The sequence below is a fragment of the Terrapene carolina genome, unplaced genomic scaffold (assembly GCF_002925995.2).
Source record: "Terrapene carolina triunguis isolate 2854851 unplaced genomic scaffold, T_m_triunguis-2.0 Scaffold53, whole genome shotgun sequence".
Classification (NCBI taxonomy): domain Eukaryota; kingdom Metazoa; phylum Chordata; order Testudines; family Emydidae; genus Terrapene; species Terrapene triunguis.
In genome coordinates this window covers 2,592,378-2,612,088 of record NW_020664404.1, presented here as the reverse complement: position 1 = coordinate 2,612,088, position 19,711 = coordinate 2,592,378, and the positions used below count along the sequence as shown (strand labels likewise).

Here is a 19,711-nt window from a genome sequence, read left to right as displayed (position 1 = left end):
TGTCATTCATTTGCAAATGAGGCTACACAATCCACATCCCGAAGAGATGGTAGTCTCTACCTAGCACTGTCTATGCTGGGATTTAGGTAGGCTTATACACGTTTATCTAAGGTATTTAATTTATCTGGCCCCCATTACTGCCATCTGAGTGCCTCAATCTGTACTGTATTTATCCTCATCACGCCCCAGTGGGATGGGGAGAACAGCACTGTCCTGTTGTACGGATGGGGAACTGAGGCCTGGTCTACAGTGGAAAGCGATACTTCCGCCAGGGGTGTGAAAAAAACCACACCCCTGACCAATGTAGTTATGCTGACATAACTCCAGTGTAGCTGGAGCTCTGTCAACAGAAGGGGACTTCTGTCGACAGAGCTAACTTCATTCAGGGAGGGGGTGGCCTTATAATGACAGGAAAACCCTTTCTCTTAGTGGAGCCTGCATCTACTCTGGGGGGGCTATATTGGCATAGCTATGCTGACATAGCTACACAGATATAGTCTCTGTAGTATGGGGATACCTTGAGAAACACTGAGAGCCTAAGGTCCAGGAAGTTAGGAGCCTAAATACCTTTGTGGATCTGGGCCTAAGCAACTTGCCCATGTCCATCAAGTGCTTGCAAGTCCCTCATCTTGCTACCATAAATGATAAATATGAATTACTAATTGATGCTGCAAGTCCTGCCCTGCAGCAAAATTTGCCAATGTTCCTGGAATGCTGAACCAGCTACGTGACACACCAGTTACGTTACATACAGGATACGTGTTACCATGTGGATGTGAGCAACTCATAATCTTTGGGCTTGTCTTGAAATGCTATAGGGGCACAGCTGTGCCATTGTAGCACTTCAGTGCAGACACTACTTCTGCCAATGGGAGGGGATCTCCCATCAGTAGAAGCAATCCACCTCCCGGGAGAGGCGGTAGCTAGGTCGATGGAAGAATTTACTACATTGGGGGTAGGTTGGTGTAATTGCGCCACTCACGGATGTGGATTTTTCCCACCCCTGAGTGACATAGTTAAGTTGACTAATTCTCTAGCGTAGACCAGGCCTTTGGAGTGGTTTCCTGCTTCTCTCAAATTAATGTTCAGCTCAGGGTTGTGGCTTTAAATAATTTAGGGTGGGATTTTCAAAAGCACAAAAGAGATTTAAGAGCCCAAGTCATGTAGGCGCTTTTGAAAATTCTACCCTCAAAATGAAAACTCCATCTCTATAGTCCCAACAATAGAGACAGCACTGGAGGAAGAGAGCCACAATTGACACTAGCAGGAGGGCTGCCTGAATTCAAAGACTTGGGACATGTCTGTGGAAATTAACTAAAGTGGGGAAAATAACTTCCTTTTAAAATGTATTTTCAGCTGTTATCGGAGCTGGTATTGGGGGCACCTCAGCAGCCTATTTTCTACGCCAGAAGTTTGGGAAAGACGTACGGATTGACGTGTTTGAGAGAGGGATGGTGGGAGGCCGTTTGGCTACTATAAACATGGAAGGAAAAGACTATGAAGCAGGAGGGTCCATCATCCATCCTCTTAACCTACATATGAAGCATTTCGTCAAGGAGCTAGGTATGTGTCTTTTTCCTAAGGAGCAGAAGTCACTGGGCTCATTTCTCCACTCACACCAATGCAAATAAGGAGGAACATCAATTTAAGTCAATGGCTTTACATTGGTATACATGAAAGGACAATCCATCAGGCTGCTGTGACATACTGGGGTGCAATCCAGACCAGTGGAGGGCTGTGTCACCCCTGCCTTCTAACCTGGAGTGCCTTGCAATGTCTTGCTGATGTAGCCTCCAACCCGGACTACTCACAAACAGCCTTCCAGCATGCAGGTCACTCCCAGATGTGTTTGTGTAATTGCAGCCTGCCAGTCACACCCTGGCTCTCACCAGCCTTGGTTATACTGCAGGGTGATCCCAACACACTCCCAGTCCTGGATTTCCCCTCAGAAATGTATGTCTTGTACTGTCCCGTCCTCTCCTGGACAGTCCAAATATACTAAGTCTGTTAGTCCTTTAAGGGAATAGAATATACTAGCCTATTATCTTAGAGTTACCTGGACACTTTAACTTAAACACACTGGAAAAAACAATAAAACAAGATTATTAACTACCAAGAGAGAGATTTTGAGTACAAGTAATGAGGCATAAAAGTTACAAAGGTTACAAGAAAAATTAAGATAAAATGCTTTCTAGTGCCTAATTTAACAAACAATATTGGATTCAAGCAAGTTTCTTGCCATATGCTTCAAAGAGTTTTATTGACCAAACTCTTTGGGTCAGGACTCCTCCCACAGAGTCCAAAGGCTGTTTCCTTTCTCTTCTTGGGTGCAGAGAATGAGGTGGGAAAAGGTGTGTTTGCTTTTTATAGTTTCAGCCCCCTCTTGAAAAACATTTTCAGCTGAGAACCAGGAGACAAAGTGTGTGGAAGGATGGTCTCTGCTGGTCTTTTTCAGTTATGTGAGCTTTCTTTATTTTCTTGTTTCTCCCCTTCTCCTGGAGGTCTCTGTTTACTGCTTAAATGCAAATTAAGACAAGCATACACTCCTTTGTTCAAGACAGGTCCCTTTGACCAGTTTGGTGCTACGTGAGTCTAAACATGTATTTTTAACATTATACAGGGGAAATATATAACTTTATGCAGGAAGTTCAGGGGACAGGACTAGATAACCTCTCGAGGTCCCTTCCAGTCCTATGATTCTAAGTTGTTACACACATTTTACCATGACATTACTGATCCGCAAGTAAAGAGTTTTCAAATGATACCTCACAAGGCATATCTTGTACAAAGATTATTACAATAGTGTGTATAATGTGAACCCAGGGATGTATTCGTTACATCTGCCCAACTAACAAAACTTATTAGAGTCAGTTTGGTGACTGTTATAAACAAACAAATCATGTGTATTACTCATGATGTTATTTTAGAGGGTTGGGCCGCTTGATTTTTGTTTCTAGGCTTTTTTGCAAGATCCCTCTGTTCCTTCTAAGTGTTTAGGTGCTCTTGACTAAATGGGATGACCACAGCAAAATATCTAAGATATATTGTAACAAATCCATGAACTTCCTGGTTATTGCTATACTGTATACCACAGCCACTCTGAATTTTAAAGCTAGACAGAGACTAGAACTCAGAGTTTCTTGATTCAAAGTCCAGGTTCATAGTGCTTGAGCTGAAAGGGAATCTCTGTTAGCAGCTCGGGGCCTGTTTGAATAGCTTTGATTCTCTCCACTCAAGGACAATACTGAACATACACACTATCCTGCTCATTACGTTATCATTTACTTGAGTTGAAATAATCCTGGTATAATCTTAGAGGAAGTCATTTCTAACTCCTGTACTCTTGGGGCGCCACTCACATTTTTCAGAGCCAGCTTTGCTGCTAAGATTTGTAAAAGGAAATAATAAAAATCTAGAGACAGTGTGAACTGATAAGTCAAAATTATCGCACTTGTCACTGCTTATAATGATGCATCTTTGCTGCTTCCTGAAGCAGTACAGTGCAATAGATAGACCTGATCCTTTTTAAATTATGCCAGCAGGCCCTGTTAGCTTATGGCAGATATTTCTTTCCTTTGCAGGACTTTCTGTTCCTGAGAACCGACATGGCCTTCTGGGCATTTACAATGGAGATGAATTTGTATTTGAGGAGAGTAGCTGGTACATTATCAATATTCTGAAACTTCTGTGGCATTATGGATTCAATCCTCTGCGAATGAACATGTGGGTGGAAGACATCTTGGACAAGTTTATGAGGTAATGATGTACAGCCTGAACTAAATTAATTCTCCTGCTGGAGTGATTAAAAACTGGTAGGTACTATCTATTATGATCAATGCTGTGGAAACATTTAATAAAGAAGTGAAAGTTGAGTTTTCTTTTTCTTGACCCTCTTTCTGTTTCTCTTCTGTGATCTTCTTGGGTCTTTTTTCCTATGAGCGTATGTCGCAATATAGCTAGGGCAACCCAGGATTCATTCCTCATGGCAGTGGGGTGATCTCTGAGTAGTTTTTGTTGCCTGCCCTTTTACTTTGTGAACTGTTCTAATTAAAACAGGATTACCGTTTAAACAGTGCTACTTTGTAGTAGTAAGCACAAACACAGCAATCACCACTTGTACATTGTACAATGTAAACCAGACAATATAATTTTGAGCGAAAGGAGTCATCAGTACAATTTGCCCTAACATAGTGTGTCCATCACACTGGCATTTGGGTGCATAAAACACAGAAACAGGCGTTAATTTATAACTGCCTGCAGTGAGCAAAAGTACCCACCCACTTGGAAAGAAGTCAGGAAACTTATGAAAAGACCCAAAAGGGCTTTGTTTTAGATGTTAGGCTATGGTTTGGCTGGCAAGATGAGCCTTGTCCCTTGTTTCTGAAGGTTAAGAGATTCTGATGGTCCCATTGAGAATCCCTTGTCTCCAGTTCCCAAGAACGTCCCTCCAAGGACTATCAGCACGAACACTACAGCTGATCTCAGTTGTCAGGAGGGAGCAGTGGGACAGAAGACAGAATCTAAAATGGTCAGACCCTTCCGCATACTGGTCTTTGCAGAGAAAAACAAAAAACTGGAACTGCACTCAGAAATTTTGCTATTTCTGTAAATGTTTTTCATTTACAATATGTCAGTGACTGCAAATCAATTGTTCTGTGCTAATCTGTATAGTCCAGATTAGTCTTTTATTAATTGATTTATATGTCTCTCTCCTTTTGGATAAAGAATCTACCGTTATCAGTCTCATGACTACTCCTTCAGCAGCACGGAGGGCTTGCTTCATGCACTCGGAGGGAATGACTTTATCCAGATGCTGAATCGGACCATTGATGAGACTATGCAGAAGGCTGGCTTCTCCCAGAAGTTTATCTATGAGGTGGTTACTCCAATCATGAGAGTCAATTACGGCCAAGGTGCCAACATTAATGGGTTTGTAGGTGCGTGTTTAATTGTCTTCCATACTTACATAGTTCTGTTTCTGCTGGCAGATGAAGCTGTCATTAAAGGGCTGGGTGTTGTGACCTCTGTTGTGCTATAGTGAAAACTCTGGCTTCATTGTTAGGATTCTTGCTCCCTAGACATGGGTAGGCTTTGAAGGCGAAGCATTCAACCTTAAGGAAAGGGGGATTACTTCTGTTGCTCAACAGTATCTTCGCTCACTGTGATATTCTGATAGGAAAGCAAATTGTTCAGTAGCTGTTTGGTACCATTATTTTTAGCAAGTTTTGTGTGTCACTTTCCTAGCGACCTATAGTTTTCTTAGCTCCATTTTACTATTCCAGCCCTGAGTGAAGATCAGTCCCCTGCTTAATTCAGTGAATGGGATGTTAGAACAGTGTGTTTGGAATTTCATTCTCTTCCCTGGCAGGCGCGGTGTCTTTGGCAGGTGCTGACTCTGGACTTTGGTCAGTAAAAGGTGGCAACAAACTTGTCTGCACTGGCCTTCTTTATGCTTCCAAAGCACAACTTATTTCTGGCACAGTTATCTCTATAGAGGAGAGAACGCGGCCCAAACGCACAGGTGAGGTGCACTCGCTTTCTTTGGACTTAAGAGGAAAAGGCTTTAAAACTAAAGATCGGCATATGCTGAAACATTTGGTTGCCCATCTCAAGAGCCCTGGTATTCAGGTCACTACATACATATAAGGCCCGTCTGATTTTTAGGCCCCTTCTGAGGAGTCAAATTGGGCACCCAAAAATCACTAGTCTGAAAAACTTGTTCTAAATTATGTCAATAAAGGATCCGGTGTGCAACATGTGACGCAAAAGTTTAGTCCAATAAGGGAAAATTCCCCCCACACCCCCCCCCCCCCCCAAAAATCTAGTTTACAAAAGCATTAACCCAAAAATATACACTCATGTCCTGTTGCCAGGAGGATTCTGCATTTTCTTAAATATTTTATTTTTTTTCCAGGAGGTACGATTAAGCTGTATGAAGTGAGCTACAACTCTGCATCAGGGTCAGCTACAGACATGTACGATATAGTTCTTATTGCTACACCACTGAATCGTAAAATGTCCAACATCACCTTCCGGAACTTTAACCCGCCTCTTGCACAGTTCTCAGATCGTTACCATCAGACGGTGGCAACTTTTGTTCACGGGCGCATAAATGCATCCTTCTTCGGCTACAAGGACCCATCCCGCTTTCATTTAGCCGACATTTTCACAACAGAAAATCCCAACCTATTTATCGACAGCATAGGTGTTGTGTCTCCTGTCCAAAACACACACGAGGAAGTGAAGCAACCCATGGGACCTGCCATTTGGAAAGTGTTCTCGAAAGAACCTCTCACCAAGGAGCAGATGAATTTGATTTTCTCATCCTACGACTCTGTGAAAGAGAAGAAGTGGCTGGCTTACCCACACTACAGTCTCCCAAAGAAATGCCCGCCTATAATCCTGCATGATAGAATATACTACCTTAATGGCATAGAATGGGCGGCAAGTGCCATGGAAATGAGCGCAGTTGCCGCCAAAAATGCAGCCCTCCTTTCTTACCATCGCTGGTATGGAAATGTGGACATGATTGACCAGGAGGACTTAAATGAGAAACTCAAAACAGAGCTGTGAGTTTTACCCAGGTATGAGCGGCAAATCCCTGTGGCTGATGAGTCTAGATTGCCCAATGAGGGCCAGAGGAAATTGATCATGGTATTGATCAAATGCTACATCTTTCTGGCCCACCTTACTGTTAAAAATGAATATATGGCAATATTTTCCCCTCTAACCTGATACAGTAATCACAAGTGTTACCTATCACAATAGTGAAGGTGGAAAAATTCCAGAGAGGTGTAGGATTTTTAAATTGCTCCTTCCCCTATGTATTCTGACCCCAGCTCAGGAAAGCACTTAAGCATGTGCTAAAGCCCATCCCTATTCAAGATAAGCACTTAAGCAAGTATTTAAAGTTAAGCATGTGCTTAAGTGCAGTCTTGAATGGGGATACGTTCCTGGATCAGGACCTGTTTATGTACAATTACCTAGGCCCTGATCTTGTTGACAGGTAAGCATGTGGTTAAGTATTTGCAGGAAAAGGCCTTAGTGTCTCCTGTGGTGTGACGGAAACTCTTAAATATAGGAAAAAGGCAGAGGGATGTGGAGCCAGGTGTAACATATTAAAGTAATTTTATTTTAAAAATTGACAAAATCAAGTTCTGAAACTAGCCTGTAAGAGGCTGTCTGGTCCCATGTTATTGGCTCACTTCATTTCCAACTGCTAACCTTTAAGTCCAGTAGAAATTAATTCCATGGTTTCCTAATATAGTATTACCTTTCCATTTTAAGCAATTGCTTTTGTTGCGACAGGGGTCTTATGTGAGTAGAAAGAGGCAATGCTCTACCATCTGAAAAGGTTTTGAGAGCCCTTTTACTAGATTTGACTTTGCTTCTTTTAAGGAAAATAATTTTAAATTGGTTTTAAAGGGGTTTTCTGTATTTAGTTTTAAAGTGTGGAGCAGTCTGGGTGCATGTTCTGTAATATTGATTTTTCCCCCCCATTCTCCTTCTAGCTTTATTGTAATCTTAGAAGCCAAATCTGTAAAACAAATAAGAGGAAGTTCTTCTTCACACAGCCAACCTGTGGACCTCCTTGCCTGAGGAGGTTGTGAAGGCTAGGACTACAACAGGGTTTAAAAGAGAACTAGATACATTCATGGAGGTTAAGTCCATTAATGGTTATTAGCCAGGATGGGTAAGGAATGGTGTCCCTAGCCTCTGTTTGTCAGAGGGTGGAGATGGACGGCAGGAGAGAGATCACTTGATCATTGCCTGTTAGGTTCACTCCCTCTGGGGCACCTAGCAGTGGCCACTATCGGTAGACAGGATACTGGGCTGGATGGACCTTTGGTCTGACCCAGTATGGCTGTTCTTATGTTCTAGTGTTAGGTTCTACGGTAGAGAACCTGAATATAATTTGGATAACAGTGAATGTGGCTTCTTCCCAGCTGAAGTTAATATACAGCTTTGAAAAAGGCCATAAGTCATGGGATCACAAGGAACTGCAATTGTATTTTTTAAAGTTTGGTTATTCATACATTGGAATCTTACCTTTTTTTTGACAATCTCTGTACAGAGTACTTGTCTGACATGGCATGTATTAACAGTACTGTAATTTATTTTAAAGCATGCTTTTCAGGTGAGTGAATACAGGGGGTATTTAACAGGAGAAAGAAATAAAATTTTTTATAGAGGGCTACAGTAGGAGCATGGGAGATGAATGCTACACATGATGATAAACACATTAATGCAACAGAATCCTAACTAGTCACAGTGGGTGAGAGACACCAGAAATGTTATGAAAGTCAGCAGTCAATACAATCACAAAGACATGCCAGCTATGCAGTAAAAAGGGAGATCCAAATAATTTTGGGATTTTACTTTGTAAATTGGGCGGGGGGAGGTCTTGTTTCTTTTGATTGCACACCTTGTGTAAAATTTGTTGCTTGTAAGACATAGGGCACTGAGGCCATATTTTTACAAGTGAGTTGTAGCAGTGTTGGGACTCACCACCCAGTGCCTCTTGCTGGTCACCCTCAGGAATTAGCTCAGTCCAGTGGAGTACCCTCTCCTGGTGGTGTCCCGTCCGTTGTCTCGTCCTCAATTGGCGTGTGGACCCGCGTTGCTCCCAACTCGCGGCATCCTCTTTGAGCCACTGCCCTCCGGCAGTGCCCCTTAGTCCCTCCTCGCCCCATTCCGGGGGGGGTGTGTCAATCAGCTGTCCCTCTGCACCCCGGCCAATGTGGGCAACTGCACCCCCAAAGTCACACCCCTCTTGGCAGGGAGTTGGGGCAGCCCAAGACGGCCACTCCCGTCGGCCAGGCGTAAGGCAAGGAGGATGTGGGGGGACCCAGGCCCACCCACTACTCTAGGTCCCAACCCAGGGACTCTCTAGTGGCAGCCATCCTGCCCTCCTTCTCTCCACGTCCCTGGGCCACTTCCCCTTCGGCCCCTTGCATGGGCCAGGCCCTTTCCCTCTAGAAAGCCTGGGACAGACTGACTGCTCGCTCCCTGATTGGCTGCCAATAAGTCCTTTTCTGATTGGCTGTTCGCCTGCACAGGCCCACTGGTCTGCTGCAGCCCCCTCTATAACATGAGGGTGGGGCAGACGCCCCACTACATGAGGCTAATTTAAATGTTTTAATTCTCGATAGCTTTACAGCTTACACAGACTGATCAAGCACAGTAAATCTAACACGTCTTACCTAAATCTTATTTGCTTTAAATACCAGAGCTCCAGAGAGGTTACGAAATGTTTGCAGAAATATGTGGTTGTCAGTGGTCAGTTTTTTTTAAAAATCAGGCTGCTTTAACCAATTAGTGAGCTGAAGTCCTACAAGTAGTTTAAGGAGTGATATTCAATACTCAGCATACATTTTTATGGTTTTTTACTTGTAGCTCTACCTGCTGTCTAATTTCAACAGAAATTCAAGGTACCTAATGAAGCACTGTTAATGGGGGTGGGGAGAATCACATTTGATTGACACTTTATCAGCTATAAAAGCTAAGGTGACTAAATAAAATATTTTGTTTTCAGTTTTACTTTGTGATTTAATAGTATTTCACCTATCCCCAGGCAATGTCTTGCTGAATAGACATCAGCAAGGAAACAGAAGCCCTCCACCCCCCTCTCTTTTTTAAAGGAATCTTTTAAAGGTGTTTATCAAAAGGGAATTTTGTTTAAAAAAAAAATTGATAATGTTTTTAATTTGGGGCTATGTTAGTTTGTAAAATTAAAGCTTTATGGAAATACTTCATTTGTCCTTAGATTTTTTTCACTAACACCTGTTGTTCAACCATTAACTAGTCCCAATAGCTTTCAATCTTTGCAACAGTAATAACCTGAAACTGACTGGGCGCTTGAGCTTGCAAACGCTTATGGATGTGATTAGTCCCATTGACTTCTCATAAGACCACCTTCCCCTGTTTATGCCCCATTTAGCACTTGCATTTCATTCCATAATCTGTGCTTTTAAAACTCAATATTACTAAGCTGCAGTGTTATTAGCAGCATAAGTAAAGCCTTCCAACTGAATTTTCTATGTTTAAAGGTAATTAAATATAAACATTTCCTCTGAAACAAACTACCAGAGTAGAGGATGATATTGAGAAGCAAGCTGCATCAGGGGCTTGATCATAACAGTAGATGCATATCCTGGGAAGATTAGGTTGTTTCCATGAGTCATGTCTGTGCCTTCTAATCTACTGTGGAGAAAAGTGTAAAGCCACAGAACCTTCATACCAGAATATTTATGTTCATGCTAGTTATTGATAATTTAATCTTTTGAAGATCCTTAGGACTGGTATATTCTTTCTTCAGCATTTTTAAGTCCGTTTCCAGTAGCAGTAGACCATATGTCTCTGCAAGTGATTCAGCTATAATGGAACTAGTTTTGATTTTTGCATAATTAAATAGGTGCACCTATTTGTAAAGCAAAAGGTGGGGCAAATGCATCAGCCAAACCCTAGCATATTAAAGGATTTCATTGTTTGAGATGTTTTGCACCACAGTAGCAAACTTGAACTATGAATCACATGTCCAGAGGCCAAATTATCTGCTGCTGTAACTCAACTAGCTATAAATGTTAGTTCACATGAGGAGGAAACAGCTCACTGTGCAGGAGTTCATCTATTATACTGTGCTAGAGTTGTTCACTATGGTAAATACACTGCTGTTTGACTATCAGAACCAGCTGGAATGGTTTGAACACCAGAAACATCACAATGGAGTAGTAGTATTACCACTACACAAGACAAACCATGTTTACTGTTTTTGATTTCCCAGGAGCCTGACGCACCCAGCTCATGTAGTAATCACTGAAGGTGAACCCGGAGGCTTTACTGGAAAGGCAGAGAGTCTCTGGGCTTTTTCACATCCCCTCCGGACTCCACCAGCTGGACTTGTGACCGGACCAGGATAGCCTAAATCCTTTAGGCCATCCTTCCCCAGCCCCCGGATAAGGAAAAAGATTAGTAATTCAGTACCTTTCTGCCCTAAAGCCATTTAAAAATAGGCCAAAATAGATGGGAAAGAGGCAGATTGAAATTCACAGTGCTACTAGTAACATAGGAAAAGATTCACAGTCCAGATTCTGGCTCTTTTCTGCTGTGAAGACTGGAGACCTGTTCCTAGACATTTTTCACTTGAAATAATGGAGAGGAAAGATAAAAAGTCTCTAGTCATGCTGGCCTAAAAGCTTGTGTATTAATAAAATGGTCAAATAAAAAAAGTATAGCTCACCTATTGTACTACCACAGAAATATAAATCAACACAAGTCTCTCACTTACTTCTGTTGCACTCAAGAGCCAAGACTTCCTGGAATATGCACAAGATACTTCGGCAGGCAACTGGCACCAGTTTTAAGAGGAAGTTAAATTAATTTACTCAAGTTATGTTAACCATTACAAAATTTATTTAACAAAAATAAGTTTACATGAGGGATGTACAGTTCCTGAAGAATCCTCATTAGTTAGCAATACAGCTGGCGTTAAGGGGAGGTTTATCACAGCTCTAGGCAGGAGTTCACTGCTTAATCTATACTCGTTCCAAGGCTTCTAACATGATGATGCTGTTTCCTCGTATTACCTAAAAATAAGGAATATAAAAAGATTAGAATTCTATAACAACCAATGTGGTTTAGCAAAACTAGAGATGGGACAAAGATCAGGAGTATTTAATACTACCAAAAAAACCCAGCTAGGAAGCTGTCTACAGCATGTATATTTCTCCAGATTAGCTCTTCTAGAAACAGGAACAGCAATTAACTTTGACCCATAAACCGCCCAGAGATTATTCAGTGACAGATACGGTGTGGACTAGCTAGTTTCCTAGAATTCACCTGGTTCAGGCACATTTGCTAGAAAATAGTGCTCATCACCATGACCGGTGGGGACTGGGGAAAGAGAGTCTGAAATAAAGACCCCCCCCCCCCAAAATGTTTCAACCCATACCATCCAATAGGGGTGAAAACTCTATACTTACCACCATCCCTATAGTGTTCTGTTGTCCACCTTGTGCCATCTCCACACACTCGTCTATCACTAGATTCATGAAGGGGTCAAACCCTCGCAATATCCCTTGGACATGTCGGCCACCATTTAACTTCACTAGAAGAAATATTTGATAAATAATAATAAAAAAAAAGTTACCGGCATGCAGCTGTAGTACTTAGCTTTCTTGGTTACAAAGTGTTACCTTTGAGACCGGAGCTTTAGAACCATCTTTTAATGCTATGACAGTTTGAAACACTATTTAGTCATACTGCATGTGAACGGCCCATTGCTTACTAGAACTAGTATTCCCCATACCACAGGCTTCATATGCAAAAATGCAGTATAACAAGGAAGTCTGGATGGTGGTCGATATTAGCAGACCGTGGTCTGATATCACGTATAATATCCCTCAAAATGCAGGAGTAAAGTTACATTAAGGCTTCGTAGTGGTTAGGCACTTAGTGTGCTAGTGACCACTGTTCTGATGTGTTCCTGTTATCCTTGGGGAATGTTTTTGTACCATCCTTGATATCAGGATGTGTTTGCGCAAGTACACTGACTAGCACTTCTTAGGAATGTGTACTTCTACAATATCAGCCCTGTTCTTGCCGGATTCTGTGAGCAGGTCCTGCCTCATACCAGGCCTCTAATACAAGGGCTTATGTCTCAGGCTCTCTTCCTACTACAATAGGAACTTTAAAATGACAGTGATGCTTAGAATAAATCTAGGCACATAAATAACTCACGTGATAGCTTCTTGTCCATGAATCTGAAAGCATAAGGGGGAGGAGGGAGAGAGAGACACACATTAATGGGGCAGAAAGATGATACGAGTTAACGTAAAACACAAACAGCCTGGCCCATAGGCCCTCTCCCTGGCATCCCATTGGTTTGTACGCAGGTGTCAAGCCATGGGCAATGTATGGGCTCAGTGCGGTGTTCGCTGGGCATGTTACCACTGCACTGCAGCCAGCCTGACCAAGGGCAAACAGCCAGTTGAAGCTCTACATGTATTGGGGTGGGGGGGCGCCTCTGGGGCACCCAGGCTAATGTCACCCAGAATTGAGCGGGGGGTGGGCTGGTCCCTACGCACGTGCCCCTTGCCAAGGTGGATGGGGCGGGGCTGCCCCAGGGCCCTGCCCGAGGTGGCACCACGTGCCCAGCACGGGGGGAGGGGAAGGGGTTACTTCCCACCCCGCGCAGAGAGAGAGGCCCCGCTGGTCAGCGCAGTGCATGCCGGGACGCTGGGGGAGTAGGCAATAAAGGTGGGTCCTACTGAAATTATGGCCCGGGGGCTACCCCCGCTGGCTCCACATCCCCCCCGCCCCGGGGCGGCGATCCCCGCTTTCCCCCGGCCGCACTCACTTCTTCAGCTCGGGCGGGTGCGCTTTACTCATGGTGCTGCCTCAGTCCACCACAACCGCCTGGCGCTCCTCCGCACGGATCCAGTTCTGGCGTCACCGCGTCCGCGGCTCAGCAACCAATCAGGGATTACGCCGAGGCCGCGTGCTTAACCCCTTTCACCCAATCAACAGTAACGCCGGGAACGCATGCGTATGACTTAAAAATCACTTAAGCCAACCAGCGTGATCGCCGTTGTATTCTGCGGGTGACCTCACTGACCCGACAGCCAATGCGGGCCGTGCCGCTTCCTCCCCACCCTCCCGGCAGCGCTACAGCGAGGGCACGTGACTCACTTCCCCCGTATTCCTCAGAATAGAGGCTTTATCTACTTAGTGGCAGCTCGGGAGCAACATAGTTGCAGAAGGCACCTTGACAGCAGATGGTGACAAAGCCAATTCACCACACGGAGCCGTCAGCAGCGGTCTTGCCATTGCACCATAAACACTGAAGCACCAAAAATATTGATGCGCGGTTCCCCACGGCAATACGACCCTGCTTGTAGTATTTAGCTGCTCACCTACAGCAGCTTACATTGGAGCCAGAGCAGCCCAAACGCAGGAGGTTTGGATAAACGTTTTTGGTTCGTCTCATTTAAAACGTTACAAAATCCAAATGCCAATTCGGGTTTCGAACACGTCCAAAATGTGGATCTTGCTCTGATTTAGAGGTGACTGGAAACCAATCAGAAATTCCAATGCAGGAGAAGCCTTTGCTGCCACCCCTTTCGCCCCCTTTCCCTGTCTTGTCTATTTCGATTGTAAGCTCCTTGGGGAAGGGACTCTCCACTATTCTGTTTGCAAAGCCCCTAGCACAGGGGTCAGCAACCTTTCAGAAGCGGTGTGCCGAGTCTTCATTTATTCACTCTAATTTAAGGTTTCGTGTGCCAGTAATACACGTTAACGTTTTTAGGTCTCTTTCTATAAGTCTATAATATATAACTAAACTATTGTATGTAAAGTAAATAAGGTTTTTAAAATGTTTAAGAAGCTTCCTTTAAAATTAAATTAAAATGCAGAGACCCCCGGACCGGCGGTCAGGACCCAGGCAGTGTGAGTGCCACTGAAAATCAGCTCGTGTGCCGCCTTTGGCATGCGTGCCATAGGTTGCCTACCCCTGCTCTAGCACGATGGAGCTCCATTTGGCATTGGCTCCCCCTAGGCACTAAACATGATTACTAATAAGGTTGCCCTTTGGTTCCCAAGCAGTGAGTTGGAACTAGAGCTGTTTTAAATGTTAGCAGTGAAACCCACTGGCTACAGCTATAATACAAAATGAAGAGTTCAAGAGAGGAAAACACACTAGAACATATAAAATCAAAATCTAGCACTTCTCACAATGAAGCCATGACGAGCCTTGGCGTAAGTAAAAATACAGAGGAGTTGTCATCTAAAATTTATTTTTGAATCAAACTTTTAGAAAATAAATCAGTTTTTAAAAGGACAGAACAAAATGGTTGTGTTCATTATAGCTGTTCCTGAGAAGGTACAGACAGGTCATTCAGCTCACAATAAATAGAACCATCCTAAGATACTTGCTACAGTGTCTCCAGCCACAAGCACAGGACAAGATGGTGGTGCTGCTGTTTACTGGATGTCATTTCCCCTTTTTAGTTTGGTGGTGATCATCTCTGTATTGTGCTCATTTACCTTGAGGACCACAGATTTCAGAACTCCCTCCTCCTGTAGCTGAGTAGTTCCACATCTGAGGCAGCCAGTAATGCTGCTCCATGACTAATGGAGCGCATTAACCTTGCCCCAGCATTCAAGCCAACCTCCTCTGCATTGCTCCCTGTCCCTGCTGCTCCAGGGAAGAACAAGGTCTGAAATCGACCTCAAGCCTGCACTGCAACATGCTGCAGAATCTGATTGTGCATTTATGCTGCTGTAAATCCATTACTTTAGCAGAGAAACTCCTGATTTATACCAGGATGAGGGAGAACAGAGACAGGCTCTCTGTGTGTTTAATTAGGAATATCAAGTCAAAAAGGAGGAGAGAATCCGCCTATTAAAACCTTCAGTGGTTGTTTTGCAGAGGCTCAGGTGAGGACAGTTATTTATGCCACACTGCATGGAACAATGTACCTGGTATAACTCTTAATGATAGACTTCAGGCCCAACACTGCTATTCCTTACCCCACTATAAATCAGGAGTAACTCCACTAAAGCCAATAGAGTCATACTGGTGTAAAACCAGCAGGAGTGGATCATTAAGTGGCATTGGCCATTCCTTTCCAACACACCATGCTACTTCTCGTGACTCATCGGCGCTGGATGACCTTGCTCTCTTAGTAGAATTAGACACTGCAGGGTTGGTGGCCTGATGAGATCAGAGGAAGTCAAGGGGCTGATTCTCCACTCAGTCACACTGGGTTTACACACAGGCATATCTCCATTTATTCCAATGGAATTACTCCTGATTTATACCAGTGTGAGTGGCAGTAGAGGCCGAAGATGTTTTAACTGCAGACTTGACCTACCAATGCAAAAATATTCTCCCTGACTACTTCGTGTCTCCTGGTGGAAGAAACATTGTAAGAGAAACAGACTGATTATCTAATACATTGCATACACTCCCTTTTCAACTGTTCCTTCCAACAGCAAAAGGCACCTGCACTAGAGGGACAAAGGGAACCTGTCAGTGCTAGACAATAAGTTCTGCAGATATGAGAGCAGCTGAGGAGGAGAAATTCCTGTCCCCCTGTTCACAACAGCCTGGAGAACAAGTGAGGCAGGGACACTGGACATTTGAACTCTAGGGCATCAGTTCAAACCCAACCAAGTGATAGTTTCACTTCAAATCCTCCTAGCCCCTCACATCACCACCATGAAAAGTACACGGAGACTGGACTTTTGGAGCCAGATCCTCAGTGGGTTTACACTGGCACAGCTCCACTGACACTAACGGAGCTACACTGATTTACATCTGCTGAGAACCTGGCCCTTAACTCCTGCAGGGCACTATTGAGGCATATTGGTTAGGCAGCACTGGGGAAGCTTGCATTGCTGTTATACCTTCTTAGGGATATAGGCCCTTCAGGCTCCAGGCCTGTTAAACTGGTGCCTTCCAGCAGCTCTACATTCACGAGGGACGTCAAGGTCAGTGGAGGACACTGCTATTATCAGCATGGTCTGTATATACACTAACCATTAATCCTTTGAGGACTGGGGCAAAGTCACTAGTCTGTCACAACTGGTGGCACTCCTCAAATCAGCCCCAGACCACCAAGCCCTTAAACCAAACCAGCTCTTGAATGGACCACTGCAATACTTGGAAAATACAAAATCACCCTTGTCATCCATTTTCATTCCTCAATTTCCAACACGAATCTCCGTGTGCACGTCTCTCTTTTAATAGGAACTACACGTCTCCCTCTCTCTCCCCAAACAGACACAGCTTTATTGTGCAATGGCTGCCAGAGTCTCCTTCATTTTCTTGGTCATGCTGGGGATGAGATGCACGTGATCGTCCACGCACTTCGTCACGCAGCTCTCCAGCTGTTGTTTCACCTGCTGCTCCTTGCTCCCTGAATCCAGGGAATCTTTGGCTTTGTCATTACAGTGCATCGTGCAGCGAGCCAAACGGTCCTGCAAACGAGAATTCCAGACAGTTAGAGTTCATGCAGCTGCGAGCAAAATGCATTGGGTGGTGGAGTGGCTGGACAAATGAGCTCTTAGCCTGCCATCTAAGAAGTGGAGGTCATGCCTTTGGACACAGAATAAAACTATTTCTAATAGAGGGGATGGATGGCAGAAGAATGAAGCTTGCTGTGGGCTGGAAGTTTATCACCATTTGCAATGAGACCTCCAAACTCATTTTACTTAGGTTATCCAACAACTATCAGAGGCTATGCGGTGGTCTACATGCAATAAGTCGGGCAGGGTGTCTCAGCCTAGCTCATTGATTCAAGGCCAGAAGGGACAATTGTGATCATCTAGTCTGATCTCCTGTACTACACAGGCCAGAGAATGCCCCAAAATAATTCCTAGAGCAGAGCTTTCTGCAAAACATCCAATCCTGATTTAAAATCGTCAGTGATCCATCAAAACCCTTGGTAAGTTGTTCCAGTGGTTAATTACTCTCACTGTTCCATGTGGCTAGCAGTTTACATGGAGACCAAGGACTGAATGATGTGTATTTGACACAGGGCATTTCACCTCTAGGTCATCAGTATTAACCAAACTCAGGTCGGTAGCAGCTTAGAGATGTTGCAATGGCTGCATGATGCTCTATGGGAAATACGCTTGGTGGGTCTCAGCCCAGTTCCTAGTAGGCATCTCCCCTGCATAAAAAAAGCTGTACCTAGGGTGACCAGTTGTCCCGATTTTATAGGGACAGTCCTGATTTTGGGGTCTTTTTCTTATATAGGCTCCTATTACCCCCCACCCCCTGTCCCGATTTTTCACATTTGCTGTCTGGTCACCCTAGCTGTACCACTGCTGGGACCCCTATTGAGATTCTCAGGAGAGAGGCCCTTGCAGATCACATTGTTCTATGACCCCAAAATGCCATCCTTCTGAAGCAGGACGGAGTCAAATTCAGTAGTGTGGCAAAGAGAGAAAGGGCGGTCCTGTCGTTAAAACATGGGAGACCTGAGCATAAGTCCCTGCTTGGCCACAGACGTCCTGTGTGATCTTGGGCAAAGGACTCTGTGTGCCTCAGTTCCCAATCTGTAAACTGAGACCAGCACTGCCCTACCTCCCAGGGTGTTGTGAAGGGAATGTGTGAACAGACTGGGAGGCTCTGAGATACAATGGTAACGGGGGCCATCAAAATACCTCAGATAGATCAAAGCTTTCCCTCTGCCCACTCCATAGGTGCTCCAAGGACTCCCGCCTGCTCCAGCCTCCCTGCTTTCAGACTAGCACCTTTCACCAGCACTAGAACTGGAGCACTGGAAAAAAAAATCTATCCTAACGAGACACGTTCTCTTTGCAGGAGGTTCTCCTTCCTGATGACCTGAGCTTTCAAGCCTTGTGCTGCATAATGAGCCTGGATTTAACACAGAGCAGAACCTTGAGGATCCAATACCCCCCTCCCTCACAGCCTTCTCTTCTCCAAAATGAGATGCGCCGTTCATGTTACCAACTCTCTGCTTGGGTGCGTCCCCTTTTGTCCAGGTTACTTTTGCAACGGGGTTTGGCACAGCACTGACTCGCCCCACATCCCAAACCCGTCCACATCCACGGCAAACCTCTGCACACGGCTTGAAACTAAACCGGGAGAAGATTCCATGGGGAGTTGGGGCCCAGTAGATCGCCACTGTCAATGCTATTTCCCTATGGCACGTCAGTGCTAACCCGCTCCGGGGTCCATCGGTCACCTTCTCCGCACCTGAAACCTCTCCAGCTCTTTGGTGACGACGGCCTGGGCCTGGGCCAGGGGCGCGTGGCAGCGCTCGATGCAATGGTGCACCTGCTGCATGGAGGCCATGTCATTCTCGCAGCAGTCGGCGCTGCACCGAAACATGTTACCCTGCAAAGAGCGGGAAAGAACGCTGGCTGGGATCGGGCTGCGGGCTCCGTGGCACCAGAGGCTGGGCTTTTGCAAAGCTATTGCCTGTAGCAACGCGCATCTGAACCCCTCACTCCCAATACACATACCCTATCCAGTGGGGGCCCTGGGCATATAGTGCAGACCTCCCAACCAGACTTGTCTGGCTTTGACACCCAACTCTCCTTGAGCATAGCACTGACCCACCCACCCACCTACCCCAATCCGGTGAGGGGCCCAGATCCCTGCTCACACGCTTCAGCAGGCCTGGGGGCACAGTTCACTGACCCCTTCCCCCAGGGTCCCTCTACCTACACACACATACGGGGGGGGAGGCGGGGGGCAGGCTCACTGGTTTCCTCCTCCCATTACCAGAGAGGGCCAGGCCCCCAGGGAAGGCATGGCAATGGGTCAGAGAGCAGGGTGCTAATGGGGGCTGTTGGGGGGAGAGGAGCAGGTGGATGTGGGGGGCAGTAAATGGGGGAGGTGCTGGGGCGGGCAGCAGAGAAGGGGGGGCGGAGAGGGGCCAGTGGGGACCCCAGCTCCTCCCCTCCCCGTTACCTGCATCTTCCGGATGTTCTCCCGCTCCAGCCCCTGCACCATGCTGTCGATGGCCTCCTGCATCCTGCTCTGCTGAGCCTCGGCCATACCGCCCGCCCGGCAGCGCCCACATGGGCCAGAGGACACCGGCCGCCCCCTGCGTTCACTTCCGGGTCAGCGCAGCCCGGCGCTTCCGAGGGGACAAGGGGAAAGGGGGTCCCTGGCTGGGGGGGAACAGCGGCCTCTGGTGCCCGGCTGAGGGCATTGCAAGCCTGGGATCCCCCC

At 45.5% G+C, this 19,711-nt stretch overlaps 3 protein-coding genes across 3 annotated transcripts; 1 reads left to right on the top strand and 2 right to left on the bottom strand.

Moving 5' to 3' along the window:
* Positions 1-1,335: 1,335 nt before the first annotated feature.
* PCYOX1 (prenylcysteine oxidase 1) lies at positions 1,336-7,630 on the top strand. Its single transcript, XM_026657669.2, has 5 exons — positions 1,336-1,563; positions 3,582-3,756; positions 4,726-4,937; positions 5,369-5,521; positions 5,915-7,630. Exons 1-5 carry the CDS (start codon positions 1,452-1,454, stop codon positions 6,571-6,573), a joined length of 1,311 nt encoding a protein of 436 aa, XP_026513454.1. The 5' UTR covers positions 1,336-1,451; the 3' UTR covers positions 6,574-7,630.
* A 3,759-nt stretch (positions 7,631-11,389) lies between these two features.
* SNRPG (small nuclear ribonucleoprotein polypeptide G) lies at positions 11,390-13,441 on the bottom strand. The gene is made up of 4 exons (XM_024207765.2): positions 13,358-13,441; positions 12,739-12,761; positions 11,982-12,106; positions 11,390-11,585 (listed from the first exon to the last, which is right to left on the bottom strand). The coding sequence occupies exons 1-4, from the start codon at positions 13,387-13,389 to the stop codon at positions 11,535-11,537; spliced, it is 231 nt and encodes a 76-aa protein (XP_024063533.1). The 5' UTR covers positions 13,390-13,441; the 3' UTR covers positions 11,390-11,534.
* Positions 13,442-16,581: 3,140 nt separating this feature from the next.
* FAM136A (family with sequence similarity 136 member A) lies at positions 16,582-19,587 on the bottom strand. Its single transcript, XM_026657666.2, has 3 exons — positions 19,448-19,587; positions 18,728-18,868; positions 16,582-16,980 (listed from the first exon to the last, which is right to left on the bottom strand). Exons 1-3 carry the CDS (start codon positions 19,532-19,534, stop codon positions 16,792-16,794), a joined length of 417 nt encoding a protein of 138 aa, XP_026513451.1. The 5' UTR covers positions 19,535-19,587; the 3' UTR covers positions 16,582-16,791.
* Positions 19,588-19,711: the final 124 nt, after the last annotated feature.

What these genes read in the sequence shown, in the direction of transcription:
- PCYOX1 (XM_026657669.2), top strand. Translation starts at nt 1,452, where the DNA reads ATGGTGGGAGGCCGTTTGGCTACTATAAACATGGAAGGAAAAGACTAT. An exon ending in CAACATTAATGGGTTTGTAG is followed by an intron (nt 4,938 to 5,368) that starts GTGCGTGTTTAA and finishes CTTCCCTGGCAG; the next exon opens with GCGCGGTGTCTTTGGCAGGT. An exon ending in AACGCGGCCCAAACGCACAG is followed by an intron (nt 5,522 to 5,914) that starts GTGAGGTGCACT and finishes TTTTTTTTCCAG; the next exon opens with GAGGTACGATTAAGCTGTAT.
- SNRPG (XM_024207765.2), bottom strand. Translation starts at nt 13,389, where the DNA reads ATGAGTAAAGCGCACCCGCCCGAGCTGAAGAA. An exon ending in CACCCGCCCGAGCTGAAGAA is followed by an intron (nt 12,762 to 13,357) that starts GTGAGTGCGGCC and finishes TTATGCTTTCAG; the next exon opens with ATTCATGGACAAGAAGCTAT. An exon ending in AGAACACTATAGGGATGGTG is followed by an intron (nt 11,586 to 11,981) that starts GTAAGTATAGAG and finishes CCTTATTTTTAG; the next exon opens with GTAATACGAGGAAACAGCAT.
- FAM136A (XM_026657666.2), bottom strand. Translation starts at nt 19,534, where the DNA reads ATGGCCGAGGCTCAGCAGAGCAGGATGCAGGAGGCCATCGACAGCATG. An exon ending in AGAACATCCGGAAGATGCAG is followed by an intron (nt 18,869 to 19,447) that starts GTAACGGGGAGG and finishes CGCTCTTTGCAG; the next exon opens with GGTAACATGTTTCGGTGCAG. An exon ending in AAGAGCTGGAGAGGTTTCAG is followed by an intron (nt 16,981 to 18,727) that starts GTGCGGAGAAGG and finishes TCTCGTTTGCAG; the next exon opens with GACCGTTTGGCTCGCTGCAC.